Source organism: Coregonus clupeaformis, chromosome 37, assembly GCF_020615455.1.
Source record: "Coregonus clupeaformis isolate EN_2021a chromosome 37, ASM2061545v1, whole genome shotgun sequence".
Lineage (NCBI taxonomy): Eukaryota > Metazoa > Chordata > Actinopteri > Salmoniformes > Salmonidae > Coregonus > Coregonus clupeaformis.
In genome coordinates, this window is record NC_059228.1 from 11,849,983 (window position 1) to 11,877,526 (window position 27,544).

The window sequence follows — 27,544 nt, forward strand, 5'->3', positions numbered from 1 at the left end:
TAAGGAAGGCTGAACTTTCCAATTTGGCCTCGTTTTTCGGCTTGTTCATTAAGAAATGCAGCAGCCTTGACTGAAGCCAAACGAGAATAGTCTTTGGGGGGCAAAGTTGGTTTGACATTAAATAGCCTCTCTCTGGGCCTAGTTAGGGACCGACAATAAATTACACAATGTAAATGGGACACTTTTCATGTTGCACATCTTTAAGTTGTCTCATTACTTTTAATATTAGTATATGAATTTCTACAATTGATAGTTGGTTTGAGGTTTTTAAGTCATTGAAGTTTGGAGCTGTAGATGGGTTGGTCGTTTAGCAACAAAACCAACGCGTGTGCAACTATGGAGCGTAACAGATAGGGTTGGCTTAAACGATACTTAGTCTCCAATGTTTATTGAAAACAAAAACATTTGCCCAATGAGCACTTGTTTCACAAATACAATGTTACAGTTGTTGGTTAGCTAGCTAGCAAATGTTAACCATATTAGCATAGATGTGACATCAATCAAAACACCTCAAAACGAGACATGGTATCAAGAATAAAACTAGCTGAAAGGAGCCACCTACGATTCCCCACATGGCAGCTTCTTGACATTGTTGCTAGCTATCTGGCCATCCAGAATCACAACACAGACTTCTGCCCCATTGAAGCGTGCGCATCGTTTGTGACGTTGTCAGCTAACCAGTCCATAGACATTGTAAAGTATTGTCCCATGTACATTGTGCAATTTACTGATGGTCCCTAACTAGCCCCATTGGGATATCAAATGTCAAACCAAATTGGATCGCGTGCAGCTGCACTCTGAATTGATGATTACTTGGGTGCTGCCAGCTTTGAGCATGGATTGAAATCAACCCAACCCAAGGAAAACTGTTATGGTACCCTTCATTCAATGACGTACCATTTTTTCCTAGTATAGAACAAGAAGGCCCGCACACTGTTAAAGCTCCTAATTCACCTCTTTATTGACAACGTTTCGTACCATTTTTTCCAATCATCTCGCAAATCTCAGTTTTGGATGAGACTGCCTTTATGACCAAGATGATCCTATTTACACTTAGTCAATTTTGTCACTAGAATAAATGTTTCTGACTCATATCGATGCCATATAGGCCGTTTTCAAAACAATATATAAGTTGCATTTTAGGGGCAGTCGCTCTTTAAAGAAACAAACCAAGTAAAAATGTTGAGGTAACATTGCTTAAATTAACATAAACATGGCTACATCCCTCGTACATAACCAGACCACAAAAATTAAGTTTAAAATATTGTATTTATTTTAAAATATACATCAGTTAAATTCAGAGAAAAAGAGTTCCGTTTTAACAGTCTTCTGTATAATTTTGTATTTTTGAAGTAATTTTTTTACAGAGAAAAAAGAATGCACATGACAACTACATGACTATGGAAGCTTACGCTTACACACAAATGAAAGGAAATCTAGAAAAGCTATGAATGAACAGACACTGCATCAGGAGTGATGAATATGCAACCAAATAAAACATAACGGAGCACACTTTTCTCAGGATGAGAGAATAATCTGATTGCCACTTAACTCCATGCAATACTGGTAGACAGGGTTTGTGTGAATGAACCTAGCAACATAACTGGCTTCAGGGTCAGGGTGAGTCAATAGCCTGGACTTGGGACCAACAGCCTCCTCGTAATGGCAAACATCAGGTACCACAGACTGCAGTGTGTCCCCTAGAATCAAATTTCCAAATTATAGGTATAACAGTATTAATCCCCACTAAGCACAATCACACTAACACTGGAGACATCATTTCATATACTTTAAAATTGCACCTGCAGCCAAATAAAAGTGCTGAATTAAGGCATGTGTATTTGAGAGTATATAACATGGGATAATTCAACAACTGAACATCATAAAAGGATGCATACATTGATGTGACAAGACAGTGACAGCATCTATATTAGTATTCCTGAACCATCTCATTGCAATAACACCGCCCTTGGGCAGGGACTGGCTGTCACCTGGCAGAAATGCATGCTGAGACACAGCACAAATGCAACTCCAAGCTCAGAATGTATGATTACTCCGCCTGTGTGGGATATTACACTATAAAATCTGCCTCTGTATTCATATGTAGAGCCAGGGTTTTCTAATTGCATAATGTCATAATTTACGCTCCAGTTAGTCAAATATCAATATTTCCAATAAATCCCTGGCACTGTGTAAATACTGTATTGGAGACAAGGCTCCTATGAACAACTGTGACTGGCTGTTTAAGTCACGCTCAGACTAAAACCTACACATTAAAAGTAACTGAGCTACCTGTTAAAGGTCACCGTCACAGAGGGATTATCATCATGCCCAGTGTGTTTATTCCACCGCATCAGATAAAACGAGTGATGAAGCTGACATTTTTCAACATTTCAGACTAAATTTGAAAAGCTCCACATGAGTGGAGCATCCTGGGAAGGTGACCTTGGATCAAAGAAGCGATGTGTCGGGCGGAGATTATATTCTTGAAAGAGGAGTCATTAAAGTTGCAGGAGACCAGATGTAAAGGCCTATTTATAATGCTAAGTAATTTTATCCTATTTTTTTGCCCATTTCGATTTTTGTATTTGCACAAAACCTTGTCTACAGTACATCTGATGAGCCCATTAAATATTTAAAATGTACATTTCCAGTTTCAAGACCATGACAGACTACCATTCCTCCTTTCTCTTTTTGAAGTATTAGAGACCTATTTCTGAGTGTAATAAAACATGAATAATTTAGCCAAGGGTTGTTACAACTCTATTAATTATGGGCTATTAACAGCACATCTAGACATAATGGAAAGACCAATAAGCAGACTGTAAGCAAAATAAAATCGGTTTTAAAAAAGTGTGAGGCTGTAAAAGGGTGGAGTGACGTCCTCAGTCCCACGTCCCGGCCCGTCACACAAGAAAATGGAGTTGAATTATTCAGGGTCCAGGAGTGCAGCAGAAAGCCTCCAACATGGATACAGTATGTGGAGAGCCTTTTATACCGAGATATGGTGACTCATCTCTCTCAGGAGGGAATACACTTCTCAAATATGACCCCAGTAACTGGCTGTGGCACAGTACTTAATGGAACAATGTTTCCAGTTCCTTGATATGTGTCTTGTACTTGTTGTTCTAAGAATAGAGATTTTAACAGGGGGGACTGAAACCCACATCTACATGTACAGGGACATCAAGGAGGAATCTTTTCCCCGGTGGTTTCTGTGTTCCAGCATGCACTGTCTGGCAATGGACTTGAAATGATATTACACAGTCATCAGCCCATAGAGGGTGGCATGAACAAATAATACCAGAGGGATTCGAATCTGACTGACACCATGTGGACACGAGCATGTCTGAGGGTTGAGAACACTGCATGAGGCGTGCGACTTTATCCTGGATTACTGCCTTATAACGAAAGCAACTGCAGAGCTCCCACTATGAGCAGTCAATCTAGGATCAATAAAACAGTAGGACTGTATCAGAGACTTCATAACCACACAATCAAAGAGCTGTTAGAAAGGCCAACAAAAATAAATCACTTATTTTCATTAGTAAATCATCCTTATTATGTACTAACGCTACATAGTGGAGTGTCTGATGCTGAACAAATGTAATTACAATTAACACATAAAATCAATATGGCTGAATACAGAACGCTAAGTCAATTGAATATAATGGACCAAATGAAAAATCCAAAAGGTACACACAAAATCAAAAATCAATCCATAAAATCACAAAAATAATAATCTCTTGATGAATGAATAAATATTCCCTATCCATATAAAAGCATGTGGATGAAAAAGAGGATCTACAGTGAAAATAAACGCTACATACTGCAAGCCATGATTACATTCCCTATTAGGTGTTATAATTATTAAGGTCCAAATATTCAAACAACTTTGGATTTTGTCAATTGATCTGAACTCTCTAGACCAGAACATTTAGGAGTGAGGACATCTGATAAGCAAACTGATGAAATACAAGGTTGGCTGTACACAGAGGAAAATATATCAAATCCTTCTCCTCTTCACACAGTTACAAGTATGACATCCTCTGTGAACCCCCACAACTGAGACTGAGTAATAAACCAATCAAAATACTTTCCTGGTTAGGATATTGTCAACTGTAAAAATACCACAAATCTCATCATCAACCAGCCATCATACCATACAGACCTTTTGCCTTCGATTATTCCTTGTCACTTAGATGTTCTGGACACATACTGTTGCTGTTACAGTAGTGTGTTGCTGTATGAGATACAAATACATTGCCAACAGAAGTGGTACACAATGAGAAATGAAGGCATCTTCAAAGATAATTACTTTCACCCAGAAAATGCCTGGAGATGGATGGCTTGGTTCTGCCGACAAATACTGACACCATGTTTCATGCCATATGGGTCTTTCTTTGTAATACCCCATGTACAGTAGAGTTAACAATAGTACTATCAGCCTGTTTGTTTCTTGAAAAAAAAATACAGTGATGACCAAATCCAATGACAGATCAATAACAGAACAAAAGTGAAATGATCTTCAATTATAGAGTCAATGTTACATCTCCATATCTAGTTATGGAAATGATAGTTACACACAACAATGACAGACGTTGCACTCTGAATACAGAGCTGTAGGTTATAGGGGTGTAACGGTTCACCAAACCTTGTTTGGTACGTATCACCGTTTTGGGGTCATGGTTCGGTTTCGGTACAGCAGGGAAATGAAATTGTTGTTTATTTAAGAAAATACAAAGTGTTGTCTTCCTGATTCCATATATGATCATGAGTCATATAATGCCTGATGAGAGCACAAATCAGGAATAACACTTTGTATTTTCTTAAATGAAAACACACGATTACTCATCAACAACACTAAAATAAAGTGCAATATGCATGTAAAATCAATATGTAAACTTGGCTCAGACATTGTATAGGCCTATGCTATAAGGTTTTCTTACAAAGAGAAAAACATGCACACTTGTGTGACTCTCAAAGGGGGCCTGTCTGTAGCACGGTACTTCTCATTTCCCACTCTGGGGTAATGTGATGGGCTGTCACTTAAGTAGGGCTCTGTAGCCCTGGAGGTCGATCCATCTGTAGTAAGCGCAACACAGGGTGGATTGGCCAATTCATTGACAACTTCGGCTTTAGCTTGCTTATATAGAGCGGGTACTAACTACCTGTTTGCTGAAATGGGTGCGAGAGGGCGAAGACCGTAACGTTGCTCGAGCACTTTCACGAGGTGCTGAACCCCCCTAATTTTCTCAAACACCGAAAATGGCCGTATATCCACGGCTATAAACATGCCTATCGCTCGTGTAATTTCTTTGTCCTGTCAGAATCAGCTGTGAAGGGTTTCTTGAATGCAGAGGGGAGACGAAGTATTTTTTTTTTGTTGCGTTTCCGTCATGCTGCGGTGGTAAGAATGCTGGGGTGATGTTGGCATAAATGTGTCAACATGTTTGAGGTGTTGGCAGCTGCATAGGCTATTCTCGTTGAGCAGTAGCGATATACTCTCTGTCCATCGCCAATGTAATCTACTAAGAAGCAAACATTTTCCAAAACTGGAGATTTAAACGATGATGGAGAATCCTCCTGGTTTATCGACCCCCCAACTCGCCATCGTACAGAACTAGTTCCCGGCTGCGCCTCACAAACGGACGGTTTGAAATGCGCTAATTAAGATTTGAATTTTGATTACAACGTTCGCATGGGCTCTAGTTGTTTTAACGGAATAGCCATGTTTTTACAGCTCAGATTTACTCAAGAGGCATACAACGCTGCGTAGGCATAGCCTAGTGTTTTTATTTTGTATATATATATATATATATTTTTAATGTATTCATTTGGGTACACAGTGCGGATCAAACCGAGGTCCCCGTACCAACCGGTCCGGTACAAATACGTGTACCGTTACACCACTAGTAGGTTACTATAGCTCAGAGAATATAAATACTTTGACTGTTCTAGATTATCATTGTCATAATTCCTCTATAAATAGTTTAATTAAGACCTCTGCCATAAAATGGTCGCTTAAAAATAAAAAGGCCAACATTTAAATTATTTGAATGAAGAAGTGATTGAAGAAATAATCAAAGTGAACACTTAGGATAATAGAATTACAAAATAAAATCAAACAATTAAAAATCTATGAAAACTGTATTTTTGTTATCTAGAAAATAAACTTTGGAGTGAGATCTAGAATTTCTGGAATCAAGGGTGCCCGTGGTGGACCAATTTTGGAGAAGAGAGCCCTTTAGAGTGGGTGCTCAACAAACCAGTGCACGCACACTGCAGGAGCTTCAGAGAGGGATCAGAACAGATCCTTTCTGGGCATTGGGGGGTTAGAAACCCCCTCAGACAGAGAGGGATAGGCACTGAGAGTCTGTGTGGGGGTCCGGTCCACCATCCACCCCAGACAACAGCATGCACTTGCAAGTGCTCATCCTCTCCCCCATTCATCGATGGAGGAAAAGTTATCATGTTATCAGATGCCTGCATGACATATCATTTCTCTAGGGGGGAACAAAAATTCAGGGCAAAAGAGAACAAAGGAGGGAGAAGGCAACGGCTCCATCCATATTGTCTGTTTTCCTGTCCTGCATATCGACGATCATCTCAAGTGATGAGCTGAATCATTGCTCCATCTGGGCTGTTCCATGAAAACACACACTGGCTGGAGGTTTACACACAGGAAATGACACGGTATGGCTATATCCTGGAGTCGCCCTTCTCCTCCCGCAACAGTTCGGAGTGTTTGAGAGACAGAGAAAACAAATCTCCTGTAGGACCCTTTGTTCTGCTACTGGAGGGGTTTGCAGCTCACAGTTCACAGTGGCAAGAGAAGGAACGCTGTGAACTTTGCCTTTCAACTGGCAGCCAGGCGTTGCACATATCTTCAAAGAATCAGCTCTTGAATGTGGTTAGTAGAGAATGTGTGTATTTCCTGACTAAACTCATGATAGACAGCAGCACGGACAAAGGTAGGACCAACACGTAGGTATGTTGGTCGACTTGAATCAACCTTCCTTGTTGGTAAGATAAAGAGTCCACAGAGCAGAGAAGAGTTAGTCTGTCAGACGACAGATGAAGTGAGAGGAGAAAGTCCCCTAGTCTCAGTCCAGCAGGTTACCATGCTCCTGTGCCCGGGTCAGGCTGTCTTTGCGGTGCAGGTGGTGGACTCCCATCCTCTTTGGGCTCTTCAGGGGTCGGCTGGGGGTGGAAGCGGAGGAGTTGCCGGGGAGGGGAGGGGTGTTCTCTGTATAGTCCTCTAGCCCTGCCAGGACCCTGGGGACTATGACAGGGAAGTCATGTGGCAGGATGTCTCTCTCCTCTGCAGAGCTGCCTACAGACCCCGTCTCCTCCACAAACGCATTCCTCTTGGCCTCCGCCAGGCTGGTCTCCACAGTGATGGCCGTTGACACGGTGTTGCCACTGGCGTCATCTTGGTCGTTGTCCAGGGCCAACAGCAGCTGCTCGCTCTCCTCTGTTGAGACGTCTGCTCCGTAATGCCCCCTCCTGTTGCGGAGGTCAGCCATGCTGCTGGTGTCAGTGTCCAGGCTGGACTCTTGGCTAGCTGTCCAGCTGCGAGTGGAGGACCCCTCCTCCCCATCCGAGTAGGCTCCCCGTAGCACCCCCCTGTGGGACCCCCCGCCACCTGGCTTGCTGGTCTGGGTCCTCTCCAGGTCCTTGACCGTCTCGCTACTGAAGGAGGTGCGGTTGACCAGGGTGCCCTCAGAGGATGGTGCCATCTTTTCCACAAACATGCGCTGCCAGTTGGCCAGCAGGTCCTCTTCGGAGCTGCCTGAGCTGGCGAAGGCACTGGGGGGCTGAGGGGGGCTGCTGAAGGGGCTGGACTGACTGGAAATGGGGTCTGCTGTGTCCAGCTGAGTAGGCGTGCGGCAGGGGTCACGCTGCCCCCCTCCCCCTGAGGAGGAGGAAGCCCCAGAGCGCCAGCCCCCGTCCGACACGGCGGGGCTGTTGGGCACAGTGCGCTGGCGCTCATTCTCCTCGTCGTTCTGCACCAGGCTGAGGGAGATGGCCTGGCGCGTTGCGTAGGTGCAGTTGGGCAGGGGGCTGTTCTTGGGGATCTTCACCTTGTCGTCCGAAGAGAACTCGATCACCTTGCGGCCGGGGTAGAGGGGGTGGGGCGGAGGGGGGGCTGGGTAGGGGTTGAGCTTCTCGAAGGCCCCACCACCCTCCTCTACTGGCTGGCCATCTGCAGACAGGCTGCTCTGGCTCCGACACATGCCGTTCTGCTGGAGGAGCTCCTGGGCCTGGCTGCTTTGGGCTGGGGCTCTGCTGCTGTGGCGGGGACCCCCATTCTCTCTACCCCCTCTTCCTGCCTCGGCCTGGGGCCCCGTCATGTCCACATGCACAAACACGTCCTCTGCCTGGGGCCGGCCTGCGCTGCTGCTGGACTGGGCAGAGTTGAGCACCAGAGGCTCAGGCTTCTCCAGTACGCGGGCGATGACTGAGGTGGGCACCACGTCGGCAGGCGTCAGGCTCATGGTGTCGGAGTCCTGGCCCTGGGAACTCTTATCTGGCAGACTGGCCTTCATGTGCTTGTTCACCATGTCCTGCAGCTCATAGGGCAGCTGGAAGACAGAGGAGACAAACATAAAACGTGACATGTTTCACAGACAGGCAAAAAATATAATGTCAAAATCAAAAGTCACAGGCTTGTCATAAACTCTGAGTGACTTTTTAAACTTTAAGGCTATTTTAAAACTAGAGTCCCGTGGTACACTAAAGTACTAAATATTACAAACGTAACTTGTATAAAAAACATGTTACCAAATAATGATAACTCCCCTAACTGCAGTATCTCCCAATTCCCTCCATTAAGTGGAACAACTTTAAAAACCTGTATCTCACAAGGGCTGACAAATCTTTCTTGACTTGCGCTTTTAAAACAGCCTGTATAGCTCGCAGTGGGAGTATTTACAACCTCATGTCAAATGCAAGAAGCTTTCCCTAATAACCGAGTAGCAAAAACTTAGCACTCATATCGCTCCTATGCAGGGACTGTGCTCCGATCCAAATTAGAAAGCAGCACATCTCAGTGGGATACAAGTGGAGTCAGGATTGTCAGTAACAGTTCCAGATAATTTCTAAAAGAGCTGCTATGATCCTGTAGTGGATCAGCCCCCCTGTGTAAAAGCAGTGAGTGACACTAACACATGGCAGCCAGATCAGACACATCACTGGGCTGTCTGATGCTAGATATGTGAATGGAAGAGAACACTGGGATCTATCTGGTGGGTTGCCTTCAGAGAGGACTATCTCAACCTCAATCAGCGCTGTGAAGGAGACCGTCTCCTGCTGCCTTTCTTCCCTGGCCACCAAATGTCTCCTTGTCCCCGACTCCCCATTCACAGGAACAGAAAGAGCGAGAAAAAATAAAAATAAATGTCTCACCTCTAATGAGATAACTGAAGGGTGGCGAGAAAGAAAGAGAAAGTGAGTAGAGAGTAAATAAAAAAAAGGCAGGCATCTAGGGCCCTTCTATCACGGTAATACTGGGTGTGAAGAGGCAGGGCAGAGATATTGATTTGTGGAAAATGGGCAGAGAGAAGAGGCGATTCCACAGCACCCGCTGCCTGATGCCCTAACGATCCTGGTGAGCAATGATCCGCCCGCCCGCGTCCCGTTCACTTCCTCTGGTCAGCGGGACATGGCCGGATCAATGAAACATTACAGGGCTGCCAGGATGACATACCCCTGACTTCTGTCCAATTACGTATAGAGAGCTAACAGGCTGCCAAGAGTTACAGGTCATAACCAATGATTTATATATACACTAGATGACTGACAAGGAGCGGTGTTTTGAAGCCACCGTGCCTCCATCTTGGCACTCACATTTTGAAAAAAATATTTTGGAAGCTATATAAATGCATTTATTAATGTCTACATTTGTTTTTGGCACATTTATTTTACATTTACATTTAAGTCATTTAGCAGACGCTCTTATCCAGAGCGACTTACAAATGTATTCTAATACAGACACATTAATGCATACTTTTAAATTATAGTTTGTGAGCTAAACATACAAATAAAAAAATACAGTGCATTCGGGAAAGTATTCAGATCCCTTGACTTTTTCCATAGTTTGTCTTTGAAACATTTAATTGAAATACTGTAGAATTACATTAATTCCTATGCTGCTCCTTCTGGGGAATGACAATATGGCCGACCGGTGGCGTCAAAGCCTCATTGGCCAATACATAGTATCAGCAATCCAAGGTTTATATACATCATTGGTCATGACTCATGATGAGCTAACAAGCAGCTATGTATCACGTCCATGTGCACACAAAGGTACTGTGTTTTAGAGCCTTAACTAAAGACACACAATAGCTGTAGCAAAAAGTGTTTAATTCTTCATTGAGTGAGAGACCTTTTTAGCACCATTCTTTCCTATAGAACACTGGCTGTATTATTATAGGCACTGCAGGCAATCACCGTGATGTAAATCTGCATGGGTCCATTGATGGCCACAGTCATGGTTATTTTCCATGCTATTGTACTAACTGCTTGCACGCTGAAAATGTTATCAATTAGCATAAACTCATCAATAGATGGCCAGTTTGAGGCAAAGTGGGCATACTAAATATGGCATAATGCCTGGGGAGACAAAAGCTGAGCTTTTTCATAGAACAATCACATGTGCAGCAGTGTGAATTGGTGCTCACAGACAGCCAAACCACTAGTGAGTAGCCTCAGAACTGGGCTGCTGGGCAACTCCTGCCATGCTGTATAATTGACTTGTTTCCTTAGGCAATCTTCAGAATTCATTAAATCTCCCACAGATGGCTGCTGCCCGCCTGATAAGATGATTTGTATACACAGCTTCGTTTCCAACCCCCACCCAGGGAGTAGCTCATCTGGACACAGGATGACTCAATGCTGTCTGCCCCCTTTCTGTCAGCCTGTTTGTCTGTCTGCCCTCCTGTCTGTCTGCTTGCCTGTCCTTGTCCATACTGCCGGATCTTCTCCCAGGAGGATGCTGTAACCATGGTTATCCATGTTGCCCTTTGGTGTGCTTTTCTCTGCTGCTGCTGATGTCATGCTTCCTCCTTCCTTTCTGATTCTCTCCTAATGGATGATGACTGTCAAGGGGATGTTGCCTAATGGTCAATGCTTTGATTTTCCAAAATGTGTCCTCATCTTTAAGGCACTTCACTTGTTTTGTATTGCGAAAAAGAGCTTGCTGCAACAATTGGACTTAGATCTCAGCCGGTAGACCCAGTACAAGAACTACCACGTTCTGCCCACTAGGTTCTTCTCTAGGTCCTTAGTAGCTTAGTTGGTAAGAGGGGGGAGCGTCTGCTATGTGGCATATAAATCCATAAAATCAGTCTCGCAAGCTCAGACAAAATGTGGGGGGAAATTGCTGGCTCACTTGTTGAATGTATAAGGGCATGAGTCCATGCAATCAGCAAGTGTTTGAACTAGCTGCATAACCTGGATGCCTTTGAATACTTGAGCAGTTTAAACAAGATATGTAAAATGTAAAATGTGTGTTTAAGTACAAAAGTTGCCTTTGGTGTAGAACCACCAGGTAAGCAAAACATTCTTTCAATTAACACTTGACAAATATAGAGAGCACAAAATGGTTCCCTCAGAGCACAAATAAGCTGATCATAAAACAAGGGAATAAAATGAGGTGTGCGAACAGATCTGCAGCTTGAGGCAGGTTGTTAGGTTTCCTAGCAGTAATACTGGCTGCCACACGTCCAGTAATGAATTACTGCAGGACTGGGAGATAATTCTGCTCAGATGAATTATACATCTCCTAAAAATAGCCCTGGCTCCTGGATGCCAGTCACAGCCCTGCGGCGACAACCTGGCTGGCGCATCGGCAGTAATAGTCCTCTGGAGACCAGAGTATCAGGAATTAAGACAGCACTGTCGATTAATAAACTAACTGAAGGTGTTAGAGCAGAAGACAGCCCTGCACATCAATGGACTGGAGAAAATAGCCAAGCCGCACCTCCAAACACTGGCTCTCATTTAATAAGGGATTGGATTGTTAGAGCACAGGTAGTGTTGGACTTTGGCACTAAAAGAGAAGCTGCTCATATTAGGCATCTACCAGTTTATTTATCATTCAGCTGAACAAAACATAAAAGTAAACCATCTGTAAATTGTTTCATTTGAGCAAGTTTAATTCAAAACAAGTGTCTCCAGAAATAAGCACCAGTTGTTAATTTCTTACAATCAACCTGACAGTATTGACAGTTCAGTGTTTAACATTGGTTGGTTATGGAAGGGATGCACAGAGGAGCCTATTCCTTCATAATGTCATAGTTCAAAACATTTAGCATGTAGCTAAATGTTTTATTTATTCAAGAGTCTTAGGGAGTGAAATTAAGGTGCAAAATAGTAATCTAATGGATTTTACACTTGAGAAAAACATTTAATCTAAGAGAGATTCATAGCACAACACTTTGATTTAGATGGATTTGTTTAATCATACTGACTTCAATTCCTTTGTTAGCTGATGTGTTGATTACCCAGCAGTCTGTGGTTTGATAGCTCTGATGAAGCCAGTATTGAACTCAGTGGCTCTTCATTTAGTGGAGAGACATCACTGATCACATTATGGGCCAGAATATGGTCTGAAGTTCTCACCTAGAGGTGAGAACAGCGACAAAAGGTGCTTCAAGTTTTCATTGAAGTCAACGGCAGGTCCAAACTAAGAAACTATTTCTGGTACTGTATATCGTCCACCTCAGAGTTGATTGCTCCACACTCAAACACACTCAAAGGCCAGGAGCTGTGATAAAGCGGCCAGGCAAACCTTTTTTTTTATTTTATTTTTTTTAAACCTCTCCCTCTTTCTATTCTCTTTGTTTCTCTCTTTGCCTAGTCCTCTCTGACGCCAGGGTCAGACAAAACCAGTGAAGAGCTCCACAGCCTTTATTAAAAGTCACCCAGGCGACCGCTCTCTCCCCCTTTCTCCCTCTCCCTCTCTCCCATGTCCAAGAGTGTCACTGCGGAGTGCAAAACACACACAGATCTAACAGTGCCACCGTGACAAGTGGAAGGCCTTTTATATATGAGCCGTAATCATTCACATCATACGATCAGAGCTGTACTTACATCTGCAAACTTGTGGTTTCTGAAATGGGACTTATTGCACTTCAAAAGCTGCACGGCCAAATTGCAATCTTGCCGATAGCGCTCCTGTCAGGGAGGAGAACAGAACAAGGGGTGAAAGGGTAGGGGTATGGAGAGAGAAAATGATCAAATACTCAATGTTAGAGGTATACTGGAAACGTCCATTTCTCACAAAGCACTTGGACTTGATTCTCTGAATGGTGTGGTTGATCTGTTCAAGGTCTCAATCTTACCCCAAACTGTGGTTCTATATTATACATCTAACTTCATATCTGGTATGTGATAACTCAAAGAGGGACAGTGTGACAACACCCACGTTCAACTCCTCCAGCTTGTCAATGGTGTTCTTGGCGTCCAGGAGTTTGTTGGTGAGCTCCACTATCTCCTGGTCCATGGTCTTCTTGTCCCTCTCCACCTTACGGAGCTGTAGACGGATAATGGTGGTGGGATGCATAATGTTAGAAAGCAGCGTCATGCATCACTCACGTAGGGATAACCATAGCCAGTATAGGGGTGCACTAGCTGCAGGACTCTATGTTTACGTAAGCACACAGAGTGATTTCCTCATTGATTACAGCTAAAGCCTGTCTCCTCCTCCAGCCTCTCCGCTAGCTGACACAGCAGCACAGAGACAGAGGCTGTTGCTATCCACTCAGCAGTGTGTTGAGAGAGAAACCAAAAAAGTACAGGCGCAGGACATGTCCTACATAAACAGATCGATGGCACATTATGAAGTGACAAAGTGTGAGCTCAAAGGACTCTGGGTCTGAGTCTGTGCCGAGTCACCCTAATAATGCGGTTACTCCCTCTCGCACTCACTCATGACATATGTTTGGGGAATACAATAACCTATAACTTCAGTCAAACAGCTGGGCAGGTGACATGCTGTTGTATCTTTAAAAGAGCCAGTGAATCGCTTCAGTTTTAACATCTAGCTATGTGAGTGACATTTTAACAACATGACAGGTAGATTATGCAAAGTCTATAATAGGCAACAATTGATCAAATACTCTGTAGTTTCAGCACTAATATTAACTGATGTATTATTATATCAGGATTAAAGGGATTCTCTAATATAACAAGATATCTCTGATTTCAGAGGTACCACAGGAATAGCTTGTGGTCCTGAGTGGCTATGGTGAGTATTTTTTAAGTAACCAAGACTTAGCCAACAAATTGGTCTTGCTACAGTAGGGACCTCACACTATACGTGCAATATTTCTCAAGTTGAGTTAACAAAAAACAACGAATGTCGGTTCTCTGGGCTTCGGTACGTTCTCTCGCAGCAAATAATCCCTAAACCCCTGAGCTGGAGAACATCCAAACCAATTAATAGTGCGGGTGGATCCAGATGCTGTGACTCCTCTGTGTGTGTGTTAGCTAGCGAGCAAGCGCAGGCCCAGATCCTTGCATTAATATTCACCACAGGCTCATTAGAGCCTCCAGTGAGCCCACTGTGTGGGCTTGGACCTGCACTGACACCCTGTGAGCAGCCTGGACCGAGGCTGCAGTTCTGAACGTCTGCCAACACAATATCAACGTCATTATTGGTTAACACACCAAGTACAATGTCTTACTTCGGGGGGCCCTCCCTGTATTTTATATCTGACATTGTCCATTTACTAGATGTTAGCTGAAGCCTGCACGGTAGTGAGCACTGAGCAGCTCTGTCCAGTTGTTTTAGTGGTCGTGATCGATCACGCAACATGATTGGACTATGAAAATAGCAAGATCCAATCCTCACAGAGGGATATGGTATAGTCACCACCACTTGGTAGAAAAGAGGAACCATCATTTATCTGTCCATAGAGAATCAGTGAGAAAGGGAGTTACTGAGAGACATATAGACAGAATGAGACCCAGACTGTATCTCCTGCTCCATTGGTTGCCATGTCAATGATGTAACACGCCTATGGTAAAGGGGATATACAGTGTACAAAACATTAGGAACACCTTCCTAATATTGAGTTGCACCACCTTTTGCCCTCAGAACAGCCTCAATTCGACTCGTTCCACAGGAATGCTGGCCCATGTTGACTCCAATGCTTCCCACAGTTGTGTCAAGTTGGCTGGATGTCCTTTGGGTGGTGGACCATTCTTGATACACACAGGAAACTGTTGAGCGTGAAAAACCCAGCAGCGTTGCAGTTTTTGACACAAACTGGTGCCCCTGGCACGTACTACCATATCCTGTTCAAAGGCACTTAAATATTTTGTCTTGCTCGCTGAATGGCACACATACGCAATCCATGTCTCAATTGTCTCAAGGCTTAAAAATCCTTATTTAACCTGTCTCCTCCCCTTCATCTACACTGATTGAAGTGGATTTAACAAGTGACATTAATAAGGTTCATAGCTTTCACCTAGATTCACTTGGTCAGTCTATGTCATGGGAAGAGCAGGAGTTCCTAATGTTTTGTACACTCAGTGTATAGAGAGGTGGGGGACTTGACTAGAAAACTAAAGTTTGAATCACTGGGCACACCTAGAGAAACACATTCTATTCCCCCAGCCCCTCATGCCCAACCCAACCCCCATGCATAGGGCCAAAGCAGAGCTACACAGACAGGATGATCTACTGCGGGACACCTAGAGCAGTTTGCCAGGACAAGACAAGAGGATGGAGAGACTTCCTAGTTCAGAGACGACAAGCAGAGCAGTAATGAAAATGACAACTGTAATAAATGCTCAGAGGGGGAAGAGGGGGGAGGAAGACAGGAGAGAAAAAGAATGATAACGCAACTGCGTAGACCCAGGTTTGACTGATAGCAGCCTGATGACGATGAGACAGCACGTCACGAAGCAGCAGCATGAGAGAGGGGGAGAGAATGAGAGAAACAGACAGAAAGAAAAAAAGACGGATGGTGAGAACACAGAATATTTTGGTCTCTTCTTTTGTACATTTGGCATGGTCTCCAGTGCGTCATCGGCTACTAAGGTTTCTGATTGTGTACTCCTCTAACGGAACACGTCAGAACAGGTTGAAACATTCATGTCATTTAAGCCTCGACTGTTAGACAGGGGTCACACCATCAATAGAATTCTAAAAGAGAACTGGGAAATCGCATCAATTTAGGTTTAACACAAAAATAATGGGATCCACAAGGATGAGGAAGGAGGATTTGAGAGCTGTGTATTAGGGTACTCGAGTATTCGATTCAAGGTTTGTAATTCGTTTACTAATAATTTAATACAAAAAGTTTTGTTTTCCGTTGTGTATTAGAACAACCAGTATTTGGAACAATAGATGTCATACCACAAACATTTTGAGTTCAGCCCCGTTTCACGTAACATGCGAGCACTCAAACATTTTTTTAATGAGGGTACTCAAACACAGACATTCTTTTAAATGCCCATCCCTACTGTGCATGTTTAAAGGCCACCTTTGACAAGGTGAATGTGGGGTCAGAGCATGTTTTGGGCAGAGTAATCCTCTGGCAATTGCAAAGAGATTACCTCACATCAAGGCCAGCCCCACACACACACACACACAAACAAATCACCTGTCCCAACCACAAAGCTCCAACCGGCCCATCAGTCCTCGATCAGCTACCTCCTCTACACTGACAATTAACCGGGCTGGACTGAAATCAGAATCAGACAGTAGAATGTTTGTAGGTCATTCCACAGTAAATCTGTGGTGTGAATCTAGTCTGGGAGGGCTAGCCTGTGGGTAATGGACAGTCAAGGGAGACTGCTTGTAGTTGTGCTCAGATCACTTGCCATGCGGAGAGTTGGCAGTTACACAGCACACAAAGCAACATAATGTCTGTCCTTGTCAGTGTAAAACAGAGCAGCTTGACTTTGATTTTGTCACACAGCTATCACAGAGGGCAGGGGACCGTACCACAGCCACCAGCAAAGGATCATAGCTAACTATTTCGACATTAGTCAATCTACATTTTTATGGGAAATAAAAATTTGGCCAGTGGGCACGTTTGCTTTGACTAAATGTGATTGGATTAGAAAGAATAGACATACAGCATGCACACGCATACACATACCACCAACACACACACACACACTAATCAAACAACCATCAGACACAGCAGCATTCATATAGAAAACATCTAACATAGATGCATTCTTTATGTCCTGATACATAATATATGATGGATGATGATAGTGGAGAAACGGTCAATGCTATTCATTCATGGTTGTTATGTTGTATGGTTGACAAGTCATATTGTAATCATCCAATAAACCTATAGCATCATAACGTAGTAAGCTGTGTTTTAAAGGGACAGTCTGGGATTTGCCATTGCGGGAATATGTAAGTGTCTCTTTGCACATAAATTCCCTGGTTGTCACTTGGGGTAGTTCGGGAGAGTGTGTAAGCACACACACACACACACACAGGTTTGCCTGGCGTGCTGCCCGGGGGAATAGCAGAGCTGTGGACCTTCCCATCTCCCAGGGGGGCTAGCAGAGACATAGGTGATAGAATGATTTGGCCTTTTAATGAAGTCAATTCCCTCTGTGCTAATCCCTTGCAGCAGCACTCTGTACCACAGAACCTTCCAAAAGAGATCCTGCGACATAATTAGCTGACAGGTGTGGGATAATGGCATAATGAGAGTGCTCTTTAGAAAAAACACACCGCTGTATGGGAGAGCCTCTTCCCCAATACAGAATAACTCCACTGACCTGGCATGCTGGGAAACTCCATGACATAGAAACCTTTGGATGTTGTAGTGTTTGCAAATCTACAATACTTTTGACCAGAGAAAGGTCAAAAGGACAAGTAGTATTTTGGGAAATGGAGTGAAGGTTAAGTTATGTGTCAAGGTTTCCTTTCAAAGGTAGTCACACTCCCTCCCGAGTGGCGCAGTGGTCTAAGGCACTGCATCGCAGCGCTAGCTGTGGCACTAGAGATCCTGGTTCGAATCCAGGCTCTGTCGTAGCCGGCCGCGACCGGGAGACCCGTGGGGCGGCGCACAATTGGCCCAGCGTCGTCCAGGGTAGGGGAGGGAATGGCCGGCAGGGATGTAGCTCAGTTGGTAGAGCATGGCATTTGCAACGCCTGGGTTGTGGGTTCGATTCCAGTATAAAAAATAAAAATGTATGCACTCACTAACTGTAAGTCACTCTGGATAAGAGCGTCTGCTAAATGACGTAAATGTAATGTAAATGTAAAGTACATCAAATGTTTAAGTCCAATGAACACCTATAGATAAGCAAAGAGGGCAGGTGGGAGAGTTGAAAGGTGAAAGGTTACCAGGGAATGAAGCTTCTCCTCCAAGTCCTGGTTGGCCCTCTGGGAGGCAGTGTAGCTGTTCTGCAGTCTGTGGAGGACAGAATGTGTCTCAGTTAATAGTGCAGTGTCTACAGAGCTGAGCCCATCCAGATAGAAAAGTTATTGGAAATCCACAGATGCTACGCTGCAGAGCCTGAGATGAGGCCACTGGTACAGAACGTAGCACTGCAGTAACAGAACAACTCAACCACATCATATTGTTTTGTCTTTCAGTGCAATCACCTCCCATCATAGTTCAGATTATGCGGTTGTCTTTTCTTGTGCGTCTTGTCTGGTTGTCAAATAAATAAATACAATTGCCATATGAGGCACCAGAAAATGGGTACATCCTGCAGTAGAAGTATGCATGCTGTTCTTTTGCCAGTCACATCCATATACATTTAGATCACTTTATTTCCATTTCTACTCAACAGCAGTGCGGTATGAATCCTCTCAGAGCACTTAATGAAGCCATCAGAGTTTGCTCGCGCCGTTTTTCAACAAGTTAGACATTCGGAACAAATTACGAGAGATGGGAGGAAAGGGGAGAGAGGAGTCTGAACGAAACTCATTTCAATAGGGCCAATAGCAATTACTTTCCCACTATCCACTGCCTCCTAAATTGGCTAGATAAATTCCTCTAAAAAAATGAGAGGTTGTGTATTTCATGGAATGCAATTATGATGGAGGAAATTCAAAGGGTTAAAATGGCAATATAGTGATTTTCCACATAGCTTTGCAGGCTGAGATGGGCCCTGCAGTTATGTACTGAATAGGTATTGATGTTCCTGTTGTATAGAAATAGCCTCCAACCCCTGATTGTGCACCACCTTCATTATCATAATCATCATCTGTCACACCCACAATGTGTAATGGTGAGCAACAGTAAAAGAGGTGTGGGAGTCAGGAAGTTCAGGGCACTAAAGCACACCGCACCTTAATCTTTCAGTATAATCTTTTCAGTAAGTGTGAATCATGATAAATTATGTGCAAGTCAACTCCCTGTGAGACTTTTTGAACAAAGAAACCCAAAGAAACAGATGTTAGAAAATCAGTATTTGAAAGGTCTAATCACTTCTCTGTCCATTGTTATTTTACAAATGTTGCCTTTGTTAACATTTGTATGGTTCAAACCCCATCTCACAGAAACTCCAGAGCATATGATTCAGGACTGACTGAAAATCCAACATCTGAAATCCAATAGAAGTCTAAAAAGCACACCAATGATGCTCACAATGCACTCCGCCGGTCACCCTTTCCATTGAGAGTGGATTACAAGGCCAGTCTTGCAGCTTGTGATCCTCTCCATGGTAGTGAGGTCTGCACTAGGGCCATGCTCTAGCCGGTTAGTCTCATCTCCGCTCTCTGCCCTGAGCCATACGGTGTGCTCATTTGACCACGCAGATGGGAACATGTTACAATAACTGCCGTCCCCGGGCCAACTGGCCAAGTGATTGATTAATAGATCGAACAATATTGCATATGGACACACGCACTGGTGTAACCTTACCCTGATTACAACCCCAATGCAATGACACTAAAGCCATTGCCGTGTCCAGGGTGTATCAGCGGTACCAGTGTGTATCAATGGGATTCATTCTACAAAACCTCTGGCTTTTTACGACATATTTCCCAAAGGGCTGTCCTTCCCAATAACACCAGCATCTCTTATTACCCTCTGGCACATCCTTCTCATTCCTCACTAATCAAAAAGGCTTCACCGCCAATGATTTTCACTGTCTTTGTCCCAATCAAAAGTTAATAAACATTTGAGCAAAGCTCACCGATTCCCACCGTGGTACACATTTACATTTGACATTCAAGTAATTTAGCAGACGCTCGTATCCGGAGTGACGTACAGTATTGAGTCCATACTTTAACACTCCCGCTGCATTTCAGTGTTCAGAGGATCGAGATTCATGTGACTTTGTGCTGATGGAATTCAAATTGGGCAGTGCAATTACAGTCGCCTGATGGCTCCACAATGAAGTCAGATTGAATAGTCTGGCAGCCGTAAACTAATCAAATCAAGTCCTCAGAGAGTTACATGTGAATGCTGCTCCTGGGTCTGGTCAACTAAATAAATAGCTAAATAAAAAATTGTAGTCGTAATTACAACAATTTGCTTTTCATTCCCAGAGCTTTTTCCCCATGCAGAGTGTGATCTCTGAAAGCATCTGTGTAACGGTGCTGCCCGGTGATAATCAGATAGGACAAACAGTGAGGGGAAAAACGTATTTGATCCCCTGCTGATTCTGTACGTTTGCCCACTGACAAAGACATGATCAGTCTATCATTTTAATGGTAGGTTTATTTAAACAGTGAGAGACAGAATAACAACAACAAAATCCTGAAAAACGCATGTCAAAAATGTTATTAATTGATTTGCATTTTAATGAGGGAAATAAGTATTTTACCCCCTCTCAATCAGAAAGATTTCTGGCTCCCAGGTGTCTTTTATACAGGTAACGAGCTGAGATTAGGAGCACACTCTTAAAGGGAGTGCTCCTAATCTCAGTTTGTTACCTGTATAAAAGACACCTGTCCACAGAAGCAATCAATCAATCAATCAATCAGATTCCAAACTCTCCACCATGACCAAGACCAAAGAGCTCTACAAGGATGTCAGGGACAAGATTGTAGACCTACACAAGGCTGGAATGGGCTACAAGACCATCGCCAAGCAGCTTGGTGAGAAGGTGACAACAGTTGGTGCGATTATTCGCAAATGGAAGAAACACAAAAGAACTGTCAATCTCCCTCGGCCTTGGGCTCCCTCGGCCAAGATCTCACCTCGTGGAGTTGCAATGATCATGAGAACGGTGAGGAATCAGCCCAGAACTACACGGGAGGATCTTGTCAATGATCTCAAGGCAGCTGGGACCATAGTCACCAAGAAAACAATTGGTAACACACTACACTGTGAAGAACTGAAATCCTGCAGCGCCCGCAAGGTCCCCCTGCTCAAGAAAGCACATATACAGGGCCGTCTGAAGTTTGCTAATGAACATCTGAATGATTCAGAGGAGAACTGGGTGAAAGTGTTGTGGTCAGATGAGACCAAAATCGAGCTCTTTGGCATCAACTCAACTCGCCGTGTTTGGAGGAGGAGGAACGCTGCCTATGACCCCAAGAACACCATCCCCACTGTCAAACATGGAGGTGGAAACATTATGCTTTGGGGGTGTTTTTCTGCTAAGGGGACAGGACAACTTCACCGCATCAAAGGGACGATGGACGGGCCATGTACCGTCAAATCTTGGGTGAAAACCTCCTTCCCTCAGCCAGGGCATTGACAATGGGTCGTGGATGGGTATTCCAGCATGACAATGACCCAAAACACACGGCCAAGGCAACAAAGGAGTGGCTCAAGAAGAAGCACATTAAGGTCCTGGAGTGGCCTAGCCAGTCTCCAGACCTTAATCCCATAGAAAATCTGTGGAGGGAGCTGAAGGTTCGAGTTGCCAAACGTCAGCCTCGAAACCTTAATGACTTGGAGAAGATCTGCAGTGGAGTGGAACAAAATCCCTCCTGAGATGTGTGCAAACCTGGTGGCCAACTACAAGAAACGTCTGACCTCTGTGATTGCCAACAAGGGTTTTGCCACCAAGTACTAAGTCATGTTTTGCAGAGGGGTGAAATACTTATTTCCCTCATTAAAATGCAAATCAATTTATAACATTTTTGACATGCGTTTTTCTGGATTTTTGTTGTTGTTATTCTGTCTCTCACTGTTCAAATAAACCTACCATGAAAATTATAGACTGATCATTTCTTTGTCAGTGGGCAAACGTACAAAATCAGCAGGGGATCAAATACTTTTTTCCCCTCACTGTACGAGTGGAGCACACTCGTTAACTAATGGTAATCCAATTGAACCATTATCTTTGCTGAGGCTGCATTGAAATGTGTGACCATCTAATACGGAAATGCAGATGTACCATCGCATCCCGCATAGGCATGTAGTCTCATTCTGTGATTTATTGATGGAAACACTGCAGGGATAATTGAAAGTGACTGGCTGCTCACCGCGAAAAACAGGAAGATGCCTCTTGATTGGAGATAAACTGGGATGATTGCTTTTGAATTCGACAAACACACAGGGGATTTGAAATGAGCAGCCATGTGGTTTTCCCTGGTATCTTGACTTAAAACGTGCATTTTCACATTACCGCAACCCAGAGCCAAACCATTTGTAACAGTAAATGTGAAAATCTGTTTCTCCACATACACTACCAGTCAAAAGTTTGGACACACCTACTCATTCAAGGGTTTTTCTTTATTTTTACATTGTAGAATAATAGTGAAGACATCAAAACTATGAAATAACACACATGGAATCATGTAGTAACCAAAAAAGTGTTAAACAAATCTAAATATATTTTATATTTGAGATTCTTCAAAGTAGCCACCCTTTGCCTTGATGACAGCTTTGCACACTCTTGGCATTCTCTCAACCAGCTTCATGAGGTAGTCACCTGGAATGCATTTCAATTAACAGGTGTGCCTTCTTAAAAGTTAATTTGTGGAATTTATTTCCGTTTTAGCCAAATCAGTTGTGTTGTGAAAAGGTAGGGGGGGTATACAGAAGATAGCCCTATTTGGTATAAGACCAGGTCCGTATTATGGCAAAAACAGCTATAATAAGCAAAGAGAAACGACAGTCCATCATTACTTTAAAGACATGAAGGTCAGTCAATATGGAACATTTCAAGAACTTTGAAAGTTTCTTCAAGTGCAGTCGCAAAAACCATCAAGCGCTATGATGAAACTGGCTCTCATGAGGACCACCACAGGAATGGAAGACCCAGAGTTACCAGCCTCAGAAATTGCAGTCCAAATAAATGTTTTAGAGTTCAAGTAACAGACACATCTCAACATCAACTGTTCAGAGGGGACTATGTGAATTAGGCCTTCATGGTCGAATTGCTGCAAAGAAACCACTACTAAAGGACACCAATAAAAAGAAGAGACCTGCTTGGGCCAAGAAACACGAGCAATGGACATAAGACCGGTGGAAATTTGTCCTTTGGTCTGGAGTCCAAATTTGAGATTTTTGGTTCAAACCACCGTGTCTTTGTGAGACGCGGTGTGGGTGAACGGATTATCTCCGCATGAGTAGTTCCAACCGTAAAGCATGGAGGAGGAGTTATGGTGTGGGGGTGCTTTGCTGGTGACACGGTCTTTGATTTATTTAGAATTCAAGGCACACTTAACCAGCATGGCTACCGCAGCATTCTGCAGCGATACGCCATCGCATCTGGTTTGGGCTTAGTGGGACTATCATTCGTTTTTCAACAGGACAATGACCCAACACACCTCCAGGTGGTGTAAGGGCTATTTTACCAAGAAGGAGAGTGATGGAGTGCTGCATCAGATGACCTGGCCTCAACAATCCCCAGACCTCAACCCAATTGAGATGGTTTGGGATGAGTCGGACGGCAGAGTGAAGGAAAAGCAGCCAACAAGTGCTCAGCATATGTGGGAACTCCTTCAAGACTGTTGGAAAAGCATTCCAGGTGAAGCTAGTTGAGAGAATGCCAAGAGTGTGCAAAGCTGTCATCAAGGCAAAGGGTGGCTATTTGAAGATTCTCAAATGTAACATACATTTTGATTTGTTTAACACTTTTTTGGTTACTACATGATTCCATATGTGTTATTTCATAGTTTTGATGTCTTCGCTATTATTCTACAATGTAAAAAAAGAATAAAGAAAAAATAAAATAAAAACCCTTGAATGAGTAGGTGTGTCCAAACCTTTGAGTAGTACTGTACATGTTGACAGCGAGATAAAAATGAAATGGGACATTTACATATAAAGCTATTGGAAATGTATTAGAAAATAATTCAAATGCAGGCAACATATTTAATGATTAAAATACAAAAATGGCAACCATTATCACCCGAAAGCAGATAGTGGGAAAATGTGTTGCCGCCAAGTCCCGTTTACCAGCTTTAGCTGCAGACCTGTGTTCTCCCTCTGGAGGAGTTTTAGTTTCCTCAGTGTGGTGGTAGGAACCTCATTGATCATTACCATGCCACTTCATAATAACATTAGCTTTACAATCTCATTAACCTGAGAGAGTTTCTTGTCTCATTAAAAGGTGGATTATGCATACCCCGACCATTACGCGGGTGTCATTTCCCTCTTTTTTAACCTGCACTTAAACAAAACATTTTCTTAAATCCATTTAAAATTGTTTTTAGGAATCAAAGACTGCATTTTCAGGCTTTTCAAGACCAACTTCTGTTAATAAGCTTTTTAAGTTATCTGTAAACTGTGAACATTTTAAATCTTTATTTAACAAGCTACAAGTTGTACACAGATGGGACTGGGCCTGCCTTTTTCTTCAGAATTAACTTGATTGACAAGCAGATGTGTAGAGATTGATTTCTTAATCAAAAGCTGGGAGGTGGGTTGCAGGTGTATTGCCAGGGAAAGCAGGAGAAGCATTCGCTTTTAATCAAGAGCTTCTGAAACACCGGAAAGATTGAAGGAAAGACAAATGATAGAAGAACCATGGTTGTGTGCCCATCATGTGGTATAGAACAAAATAAATAACAGAAACAACTCAAACGTAGTTCTGGTTCAACATTCAGGCTCTTTGAGGAAGGCCTGATGTTGTCACTAACTAGGGCTGACAGAGGAAGTGTGGTGGGGTGCTGAAGAGCCCTAGGGTAACATCCTCCCATTGAACAACAACGGTATGAAATATAGATAGATACATCATAGATAAAACGGTATAGACTTCCTGGCATCACATTTTTTTCCATGTGGCAGAAACTTAACAAAACTCCCCCCAACCCCCCCATCCCACCCTCAAATAGACAATCCAACATGCCCAGAGTTTGAAGGAATTAATCAGACGGCTAAGCTCTCATTAATTCAACAGCTTTGATCAGATTCATTAAAAATGGATTGCCAGGGAAGGTATTCATTTCATCTTTCTGTGTCAAAAAAAGTGTGGTTGGGAGAGGAAGTGAGTGAGCACGGTGTGCAGTGTAACGGAATATTATCTGTGTCACGAGATAGCAAGAGTGCTTCCCATAACATTGACAATGGGCTCAGGAAACGAGGTAGGTTGAACTCATCACCTGCGGAATTTGTCTCTCATCTTCTCCAGGTCGTCGCGCGTGCGACCCATCTCCCCCTGCATGTAGTGGCGGCTGGTCTCAAACTCCGTCTCCATGGCCTCCATCTTGTGGGTGGTGTGGGAGAGCCGCCGGCGAAGGTCTTCATTCTGCTGCTGCAGGATCCTGGAGGAGAGAGGGAGTGGTGGAGAGGTGAAGGTAGAGGGGGGGCAGTCAGCCCAGGTGCAGTGGAATTACTCACAGACAGTATTGTATTACACATAGTGACTAGACTGACAAGACAAACAGAGAGCCATGGGAACTTGCTTCAGCCACAGACCAACCAAAATTCAGGGACACAGTATATTCACAGTTTATTTAAAATATAAAAATGTCACAATGGGAATAGAGAAAATTCATAATTAACAACTATGATTAACATAATGAGGGAAAATTGGCATATGTGAAAGAAATAGTTATTGGTTTTGCAGGTCCATGCATATGAGTGAGTGCATATTTATGACAGAGTGTGTGTGTCTTTTCTCTGTGTGTGATGAGAGAGAGCGAACACATGGTTGTCCGCAGCACTCGTGTGTGTGTGTCTGTCTGTCTGTCTCAGCGGGCACGCGAGTAGCCTGTGTCTCAGGTGGCTGCCTACCTGTGCCTAGGTTCCGTTGTCCTAGTGTGTCTGTGGAGTCTAATGGGAGCAGCTGTCAGGATGCTGGGGGGACGGGAGGGGAGGGAGCAGCTGCCATGGGACAGGACACATCTGCCATAACCCACTGTCCCCAATCCTGTCACCACACCGCGTGTCGCACCATGCAGCATCCAGCCACCCACTCGCTGCTGGCTGCACACTCCGATTAAAACCACTGTTTTCAGAGTCTCTGTCCTACTGGCTCAGACAGACCCCCATACCTAGGGGACCGTTCTGCTGCATGACAGCGGATAGCAGCAAAAAAGCTCCTAAATAAAGTCTACCGTTTAAGCTAAAACTTCCAGTGGGCTCAGATTAGGTTGTGAGAGCCAGGAAATGGATGGGCAGACAGGGGACCACAACAGGAGCATCCAGGTGCATTACCCAGTGACAGGGTGTGATTGGGTGTGACAGTGTGGAATTAAATTAGCCCTCACACCGCTATCTGTTCCACGTGCCGCGTCTGCAAAGATCAAATGGGACATTTTCCCCACCTAACAGCTGGCAGACACTAAATCTTTAAATCGACACGAGCTCCCGTCCCAACTTCCAGAGCAAGAGGGGAGTCCTCTTCACTAAGTCGGGGCTCCCGAGTGGCGCAGCGGTCTAAGGCACTGCATCTCAGTGCTAGAGGCGTCACTACAGACCCTGGTTCGATTCCAGGCTATATCACAATCCGGCCGTGATTGGGAGTCCCATAGGGCAGCGCACAATTGGCCCAGCATCGTCCGGGTTTGGCAGTAATTGTAAATAAGAATTTGTTCTTAACGGACTTGCCTAGTTAAATAAAGGTTAAATAAAAAATAAAAAAGTAAGCTGACTGCTCGAGAGGGGAAGGAAGGAAAATGCACACGTGTAGCCTACACATGCAGAGACACTTGTCAACTAGAACCAGAGCGGCTCAAGAAAAGAGAACATCAATGATTCATGGTATGTTACGGTTGGTGGGGTGGCAGCCAATGTTTTATTCTAGAATTACATACAGGATTTCACTGTTTCTTCACGGTTCAGTTCTGTTTTGGCTCTTTCAAGGCACGGGTTTGAGTAAAAGGCAGAAAATGGGTCTTTGGCACAGTCTGTGGGTACAACCCTGTAACCCTGTACACGTTTACTTGAGCTAAGTATGTGTACGCATACACACAACATATATGTTTATGCTGATTGTGGCATGAGGAACATGAGCTCAGAGCCTGTTCAGATTACGAAGAGTAGGTGTGTATAAGAAGCCAAGCTTATGCCTTATGTAAAAATAGCGTAATCCACTCTACTGTGCTGTAAATGTAAGCAGTGAGGAAAATGTTACATGAATTATACAGTACAATACAAGCTTCCACAGAACAACTGCTGCTAACCAATGCACAGTGTGTATAAAAGCAAGGCATCAGTACCAATAGATCTAACCTGGATGATTGAGCATTACATTA

General features: G+C 43.7%; 1 protein-coding gene across 4 annotated transcripts in view; it reads right to left on the reverse strand.

The window, feature by feature from the left end:
- Positions 1 to 1,334: 1,334 nt before the first annotated feature.
- LOC121553703 (tight junction-associated protein 1-like) overlaps positions 1,335 to 27,544 on the reverse strand; it is an 84,051-nt gene continuing 57,841 nt past the window's right edge. For 2 of the 4 annotated variants that reach the window (XM_045211538.1, XM_045211536.1), the window contains 6 exons: positions 25,448 to 25,609; positions 18,335 to 18,401; positions 15,860 to 15,889; positions 13,433 to 13,540; positions 13,099 to 13,182; positions 1,335 to 8,588 (listed from right to left, as the gene is read on the reverse strand). In XM_045211538.1, the coding sequence (XP_045067473.1) occupies positions 7,107 to 8,588; positions 13,099 to 13,182; positions 13,433 to 13,540; positions 15,860 to 15,889; positions 18,335 to 18,401; positions 25,448 to 25,609 (1,933 nt within the window). In that variant the 3' untranslated portion in view covers positions 1,335 to 7,106. The remainder of the gene's footprint in view (positions 8,589 to 13,098; positions 13,183 to 13,432; positions 13,541 to 15,859; positions 15,890 to 18,334; positions 18,402 to 25,447; positions 25,610 to 27,544) is intronic. The other 2 variants (XM_041867018.2, XM_045211539.1) reach the window with 2 other exon arrangements.